This window comes from Bidens hawaiensis, unplaced genomic scaffold (genome assembly GCF_021521415.1).
Source record: "Bidens hawaiensis isolate Kalapana, Puna unplaced genomic scaffold, B.hawaiensis_p1.1 tig00005306_1, whole genome shotgun sequence".
Taxonomy (NCBI): domain Eukaryota; kingdom Viridiplantae; phylum Streptophyta; class Magnoliopsida; order Asterales; family Asteraceae; genus Bidens; species Bidens hawaiensis.
The window spans coordinates 192,372-201,441 of record NW_027491337.1 but is presented as its reverse complement, the minus strand read 5'-3'; the positions used below and the strand labels follow the sequence as shown (position 1 = coordinate 201,441).

Genomic DNA, 9,070 nt, shown 5'->3' with positions numbered 1-9,070 from the left:
ATTTACCTTCTGGAATTAATACCCTGTCCTAAAACAACTACTAATAATAAACCTGTCATTTATAAATTGAAATGGCAAAGTACTATTTATAAACTAGAATATTATTTCAACAGTTATCCAGACAAAAATAGTTCTGCCATGCATTGGCCAACATATTCCGGTGAAATAAAACATCAAACATAATATTATAGTAACAGAAAATCAACTCTCAGTTTCCCTACTTTTTTTCAGTATGGAATCTGTCAAAGCTGACTCAGACTTTACAGCTGCATCCAGGATTTCCAAACCCTGCACAAAGAAGGCCAGTTTAATGATTATAAAGTAAATGTAATATAAAAACAAACAATTTAAAAGGATTTAACACAATGCTTCACCTCATCAACGCCAATGCTTACTTTAACTACCTCAAAGTCATTAAAAGGAACATTCAGCTTTCTAAGCATAGCAACTGAAGAAAAAGATGTTAATGGAGTAACGACTAGATCATCGGTCAAGATGAACTTCGCAGATGCTTTCAGATACCTTCCATCCACTCTAGAATCTTTAAAAGAACAAATACAAAACATCTCTTTATACCAAAATTTAACATTTTGTAATCGAGTCAAATTAGCCCAGAATGTTAATTCGTGGTCCATATAGGTACGGCAATAACTCTCGAGATCATTGAAAACACTAAGCAGAAAAATCTGGTTTTCTGAAAGATTTGTGTGCACCAACTTAGGTTGGAGAAGCATTTTCTTGAGATCATCCGACTTTATGTAATCTCCAACACTCATATTAGAAATGCTTGAATACAAGTTGTTCAAACTCCCAAAAGAACTAGCACATTCATCAACTCACCAATCATAGTACCCAAAGGAATTTCAAGAAACCCGAAAAGAAACTCCACGAAATCACAATCTGCTTCTACGAACAAGACCTTAGATGTTGATTTTTGCAAAGTAACTACCGACGGCAATCTTGTTGAGGTTCGGGAAGTTAATTTCTTAAACAAAGTTTCTTGTCTAGGATTAACAAAATCTTGGATAACCGGCGAACTAGGAAAAACCAAGTAGGTCAATGGATACTTGAATAAGAACGCTCCTTTAGAAGAGTTTTGAACAACCTAACTATGATCTTTATTGCCAACATACCATCATCCTTATCTCTCCATTTATAACCCTAACGTGACCGGTTGTTACCTTGACATATATTATAGGGGACGGGACACATTCACTGGTAGTCTCCAATCCATAGCTTTCTAACCACAATGCAAGACCACCGCCACCCATGTGGGCTGGCAAGAAAATGGTATTTACTATTAACCTTTACGTATTGATATACTCTTAATTTAATGTGTGTTATTAATTTGACCAACTCAAATAAATATATGTGTTAATTTAATTGACAAACGATAAATTTGTGTTTAATTTACTAACGGTATTTTACAAACTTTATATATTAGCCGTTGAAGGTAGCCAATTCACTCCAAATCATAGTCACAAAATCAATCATTTTTTCTCATTTTAGCATGGATAAACAAACAGTTGTGGGTGGTGCAAGCAAGAAATCTTGTGGGGCCCATTCAAGTAAACGAGGGGGATAGTTCGACCACACGAGGTGGCGGTTTGAAAACACGAGGGGGGTCATTCGACCACACGAGGTGGTGGTTCGAACACATGAGGTGGTGGTTCAAACCCACGAGGGGCCTTTTTTTGGTGGTGACGTTTATACACCACACCTACCACCACAAAATTATTATACACAACCACCATCAAATTTTTATGGCCAACAATACCCACCAAACTTTTGTTCTCAACCTAAGGTCCCATATATGGTTGCACCCGGTCGACACAACTTCTTTCAAGAAGCTTTGTCCGCATTCGAGCCCTTTGGTACGTTCAATCCACCAACTCAATGGTCCCCACATGAAATTGTGGATACCTCGGTTTATGAAGACGTTGATGATGAAGATATTGTGCTAGAAACACAATTCGACCCTAATTCGGAAGAAATGAACGTGCAAGGTGATGAGTTGAAGTTAAAGGAAATAAAAAGGGAAAATTTAGTAAATTAGCCGATCGAACATGATATTGGACTACCGACAAAGAAGTATGTTTAGCTCAAGCGTTCGTTCATGTGTCTGTAGATCGGATAAAAGGAAATCAACAAAAAAAAGGATAGTTTGTGGAAAGCCATTCTTAAACACTTCAAAGAGCTTAGGCGGAAGCGATTGAACGACTAATCAACTCAACTCAAATTGAGGAACTATAGACTAAAATTGATCGGTTAAACGGATTTTTCATTAGAGTTGTACAATTTAGATTTCATTTTAATTAATTTCGTTATATTTATTTTACTTTATTGCATTCATTATGTTATTTTTTAACACCGTAGGAAAGAAACGTAAAAGTGGGTGCAACGATTTGAATGTTATGTAAAACGTGCTTGGGATTACCGAGACAAATGCAATCAAGATTTCAAGCACGTTGATGTATGGAAGGTTGTTAAAGACCATGAGAAATGGACCAAGATCCCGTTGCTGGGCGAGGAATATGGTTTGTGTGTATTTGAAGCTAGAAATGAGCTGGTATTGCAGGATTGGTCGGTGCATACCATGAGTGTTTATTCCTCTCTTAAAATTAAGTAAAGTAAACAAATCTCGAAATCTTGAAGAATCAAACTAGAAAATAAAAAAAATGCCTTAACAAACTGATGAACGGTGTAGATATATATTGTAAAAACTTGTGAATGCCAATTTGGTTTCAAACCGATTAAATCGAAAACCAAATCCAACCAAAACTATTTAGAACCTAATAGAATTACATTTTTCATTTTTCGGTCAAACTCGAATTGGGTTTCGATATAGATCCATAAACATGATAGCAAAGTACAATTATCCAGACCAAAATAGATATACCAACATATGTATTCCGGTGAATAAAAATCAAACATGAACATTTTAGTAAATAAATCAGTTCTTAGTTTCCTGTATTGTTTTTCAGAATGGAATCTGTCAGAATTGATACGGATTTTAGGGCAACATCCAGGACTTTCAAACCCTGCACAATATACCTCAAAATTCAAATGAAATACAAAAACAAACAATCCAAAAAAAGTTAAAAACAATTCTATACCTCATCAATGCCAATGCTTACTTTAACTACCTCAAAGTCATTAAAAGAAACATTCAACTTTCCAAGCATAGTAACTGAAGAAAAAGATGTTAATGGAGTAATGACAAGATCATCGGACAAGATGAACTTTGCAGATGTTTTCAGATACCTTCCATCCACTCTAGAATCTTTAAAGTTACAAATACTATGCATACCACCAGAATAACCTTGATTATTTTGGAAACGACTCAAATTTGCGGAGGCATGTCCACCGCAAAAATAAGTATAGCAATAACTCTCGGGATAATTGAAAACACTAAGCGGAAAAATCTGGTTTTCTGAAAGATTTGTGTGCACCAACTGAGGTTGGAGAAGCATTTTCTTGAGATCATCCGACTTTAGATAATCTCCAACACTCATATTAGAAATGCTTGAATACAAGTTGTTCAAACTCTCAAAAGAAGTAGCACCACTCATCAACTCACCAATCATAGTACCCAAAGGAATTTCAAGAAACCTGAAAAGAAACTCAACGAAATCACAACCTGCTTCTACGAACAAGACCTTAGATGTTGATTTTTGCAAAGTAACTACCGACGGCAATCTTGTTGAGGTTCGGGAATTTAATTTCTTAAACAAAGTTTCTTGTCTAGGATTAACTAAATCTTGGATAACCGGCGAACTAGGAAAAACCAAGTAGGTCAATGGATACTTGAATAAGAACGCTCCTTTTAAAAGAGTAAGGATCTGTAAAATAATATCCTGTCATCTTATTTTGAACTTAAAATATGTATGTAAGAAGTGCATTTTGGAAATTAGCATCCACACCATATACTGTTATATCACCTCTACATCATAGTTAAACTAATTTTCAATAGCTTTTATCTTTAACTTAAATTATACAAATTATATATATATATATGATTTATTAAAAATGTTTAATATTTATATTTATAATTTATTTACAAAAAAATTTAGTTTATATAGAAAAATTAGTTATGATTTCAGAACCCATTCGTGCTAAACTAGGATGGACAGATCCTTAGTTCCGTCCATTCTGGTTTCCCGCGTTAGAGATCGTGCAATACAGTACATATGGAAGTACCTGATCCAGACCAATGTCAATTGTCATTTCATCTAAAAAGCTAACAGCAGTGATTTCAAGTTCACAAAGCAGCTGCACAATAGAGATTGGACTATTCGGCATCACACAGAGGTCATCTGTAACAATATAGGATGCAAAATCCGACACAAACACACCACCTTCACAATCATCACCCGAAGTTGAATCCTCATACTTGACCTCCCGATCCATCATCTTGCCACAGTACCTGCATTTTGCTAGGCTAGAAATGCTAAGACACGCACCAGACTTTCGACGTCGACTGCAATAGATATCTTGACATATATAGTGTCTAGTAGGCTCTTGGTCATTTATGTTGAGTTTAAGCTTTCTGCATACATCATATGATGAAGTTCTTGGATTAAGCAACATCCATTTGTTTTCTTCTGCCGACGTACAATTGCTAGAAAGATCAAGTAGACTCGGCTTCTGATCGGCTTAACCTCTTCATCAGGCCGTGTCCTAAATAGCCTGACAATTGCGGCCATCGGCAATGTCATAATGCTGAAAAGTGTGTCAACAAAGTTGCTGTCGGCTTCAGCAAACATCACTTTCATTTCCTCTTTGTGCACCATCAGTTTTAGAGAAAATTTGGATTGGGGAGTGTTAGGATCCATGATGGTTAAACAGTACTAAAGAAGAGGTGTGCATACTAACTGTGCAAATACTATATTAACTAATTGTTAGGACAACGAAGAGGTGTTCATTACTCAGTATTTACTTGAATATATCACTGTAAGTTAAAGAGGCTTTAATTAGAGCTGGCGTGATATGGTCAAGTTTCTTTGTGACTTTTTGGTTTTCTTTGAACGTTGTGAAGACAAAAATAACAGGGTATTAATTGATTTGATAAATAGTTTCTGGAATGTTTTGATGCAAATTCACATCATCTGATTTTTTTTTTTTATAAAAATATTATGATCATGCATTTAACTTGGTAAAGTTAATCACACATTATTCTTAAGCAATCTGTTATTTAATATATATCATGTGTATCATTTTAACCAATAAATTGAATATTATATTACAACACAAAACAAAATTACATATACGTACATACATATCTATTTGAATAATTTTCTGTTGGAAAAAATGTTAAAAATGAGTGTTTAACAAAATAGAAAAATGACTTTTTTTCTTCTAATTTTGAAATTAAATAATTGTATTTATATATGCGGTATAAAATTAGAAAAAAACTAGTTTTAGTCTTTTAGACACATGATATAATTTTATGATGTATTTATATATGCGCTATAATTGGTGAAAAGAGTTTTAGACACGGTTTTTAACAGCGTCAAAAAATAAGGTCTCTAAAGCTATTCTTATTTTTAGACACAGTTTTGTAAACCGCGTCAAATGTTTTAAAAACTGCATCAAATGCTCCGCTCTAAATTCCCAAAAATCATTTTTTGCTACGCTTTTAAACCGCGTCGCCCAACCGCAGAAAATAAGCAACTCACCTTTCCAGAGAATATATTTTTAGCCGCACTCTTAAATCTCGTCAAATGAGCATTTATAATTTGCAATTATAGCGCCAAATCCAGAATTTAACTTCCCAAATCTATTTAAACCGCTCAATTTTAACAATCAAATTAATCCACCAAAAATAACACAACTAACCAAAATGCATTAAATCCAGATTTTTTACAATATTAGCTTCAAAATACACAACTTTACAATATAGACCGTCAATCTATTAAACAAAATATAAATCCAAACTACTAATACTTCTAATCAAGTATACGAAACTTCGTGAAAAAGCCCGGCATCAACTTGTCGAGTAAGTTGTCGATTGTTTCGGCGAACACGTCATGTCTTGCACCATCTTAAAAAGAAATACATAGATTAAGTTAGCATTTAAGAAAATCAGACAATTATGAAATATAAAATACATACAAGGTCACGAAATCTGTTTTGATAAGTAAACGCAAAATCAAACGTATAATTGAGCACCATTAAAACACATTCCAATTGGATGATTGTTGACACTACAATAAATTAACAAATAATTATTTAAAACTTAAGAAAATAGCCAGCTAAGAAATATAAATCATACCGGAACCATTGTCCATGTGAAATTGACATCCCTAAGAGTAGAGCGAATTACTTCCGAAATAAGATATACATATAGACGGATTCTTTTTGCCCGCTATCATTAGAGAAACTAAAATACATGCTCATGTTTTTTTTGGAGACAATAATGAATAGTGATCAATGTTTGCTACAGAAAAAAACTTAGAGAGCAACTGTGTACTAATAAAACAAGGAAAGGCTAATTAAAATAGACTATTAAGTAAAAAAGGATATAAATATAGTACCGTCTAAATATGGTGTAAGGAAGTATTCTTTATCTTCACGAAAGCTACATAGACTAGAATTGTGTCGTTCAACTTCCGCATGATTTGAACGGCACCAATCACGTGATCATGGCTCACATTCACCTCCAAGGTCTTGTCCACCCTTTCCCTACAATCTTTAAAATATCCTCCTTGAACTTGTGATTTCCGTACAAACTCAACATCAAATATTACATAAATTAATATATACAAATACTTATAAAAACCCTTTTATATATAATGTCATTACCTATACAATATGAAACTACCCGTGTTCGACCCCATACTCATGTCCAAGAGTTTCAATTAATGTATAGAAATAAATATATATTTTTACTTACCGTTTTTTAACTATTGCATCCTGTTGACCAGTGTCATCATTTCACTACGTGAAATATGACCTTGGGTTTCACGAAAAAAGTGTGGTCGTAGGCCATTAGCCACACACATCTGGTTCAGGTCATGTGTGACCAAAGTTCACGACCTCGTAGGTATCATATGGTCACACATAGTTTTTAGTTGCCTTATGTGGTTATTAGTGTGGATAAAGGGTACCAACATTTTGCTGGCTATCAAGAAGCCTCTCCAATAAGTGTGGCTAAATGGTAGAAAATGGTCACATGACTATTTACTAGGTGTGATCATTGCACGTATAGAGCCACATGAATTTTATAATAATGTGGTCAATAGGGTTGTGGTAAGCGAGCATTGTGACCTATACCGTGTGGCTATAGCAAAGCAATGGCCACTTGAATTTAATAATAGTGTGGCTAATTATATCATACAGACACTGGATGTTACATTAAATGTGGCTAAAAATGTTTACTTTTCACTCAAACACTCCTTTGTATATTATAGTGTGACTATTGTCTTACCTTTTGTCACACATAATGTTTTTCGTAATTTAAAGTTTGGTTACTGTCAAACTTTTCGTCACACATAGGGATGTATTGTATGGCTAATCATATCATATAGACACTGGAGGTTATTCTCAATGTGACTAAAAATGTGAACTTGTCACTCAAACACTCTTTTCTAGTTTGTGGTGTGGCAATTGTCTTACCGTTTGTCACACATAATACTTTTGTAATATAATGTGTGGCTATTATCATACTTTTGGTCACACATAGTGATTTTTTCCAATGACGTTTGATGTCGTTTTGCCACACAAACAAAAACCAAGTGATGAAAGTGTGGCCAATGGCTAGTGATGGACACACAAAAATATGTAGAGTGGTTATTTTATGTCATTTGGTCACACTTAGTGATTTTTTTATGTGACGTTTTATATGATTCCGGCAAAAAAAAAAAAACGAAGCAAGCATGGTGTGGGTAATGGTTATGTATAGCCACACGAATTTTGTGTTTTCAGTGTGGCTATGTCACACTTTTAGCCACACATAATTTGTTATCTCCATCAACTTTGCTATCATTCCGTCACACAACAATGTTTGTGTTGTGGCTAATGGTCATTTATAGACCCGAATTTTTTGAAGTGTGGCAATTGTCTTACTTTTGGCCACACCTATTTAACGTGTTTCTATGTGGCCAATAGTGTGTAGTAGTTATTTTTTGCCGTAAACAAGAATGACAAAACAAAATTAGAAACAAATTATATTAACAATAATATTCACTTAAGCAAATCTATACATCTTTTTTGTAAGACATATGCAAAACAAGCTATACAATATACAAAATAACGACTACATATATACTAGCTAAGGTGTCGGTTTTCTTGGCACTGCTCCTTGTCTTCGGTTTGGTCACCCTGTCTATCGTTGTGTACTTTGCCTTTGGCTTCTTACCAGCTTTGTCTGTATTTTTTTGAGAATGGGAGTGGTGGTAGTTGGAACAAAAGAATATGAAAAACAAATATGTATAATTAATGTCATATTTTGTAATTGAATAGAACAAAATAGGAACAAACCTCCTTGTCACAAAAGATATGATCTCTTGTGATATTTTGTAATTGAATAGAACAAAATAGTAGGCTTGGAAACGAACCAAACGTTCGGTGAACTGTTCGTGACCCATTTAGCGGGAAGTTCGTTTATATTCATTTATTTAATAAACGAACGAACACGAACACAAAATTTGTGTTCGTTTAATTAAACGAACGAACATGAACACATGTTCCGTTCGTTCATTTATGTTCATGAGCGTATGTTCGTTTATTTATCTTTGTTTATGTATGTTTATTTATGCTTGTTTATGTATTAATAGAAAATAATTAATTATTATCTAGATAAGTCATCTAATTAAAGGTTTTAATTTTTTTAATTTTTGTTCATTTAAGTGTTTCCATTTTTGTTCGTTTATGTTTGCTTGTGTTCATTTGAATTTGTTCATCTATGGTCATATATGTTCGTTTATCTTTGTTCAATTATGTTAGTTTAGATTATAAACAAATGAACATAAACGAACACAAGTGTTCATAATTTTAAATAAATGAAAATGAACATGGATATTTGTTCAGTTAAGTTTTCGTATAGGTTTAAAGTTAAATGAGCGAACAC

At 33.7% G+C, this 9,070-nt stretch overlaps 1 protein-coding gene across 1 annotated transcript; it reads right to left on the bottom strand.

The window, feature by feature from the left end:
• Nucleotides 1–2,960: 2,960 nt before the first annotated feature.
• LOC143629564 (uncharacterized) lies at nt 2,961–4,793 on the bottom strand. The gene is made up of 4 exons (XM_077098803.1): nt 4,558–4,793; nt 4,201–4,480; nt 3,117–3,842; nt 2,961–3,041 (listed from the first exon to the last, which is right to left on the bottom strand). Exons 1-4 carry the CDS (start codon nt 4,791–4,793, stop codon nt 2,961–2,963), a joined length of 1,323 nt encoding a protein of 440 aa, XP_076954918.1.
• Between the last annotated feature and the right edge of the window lie 4,277 nt (nt 4,794–9,070).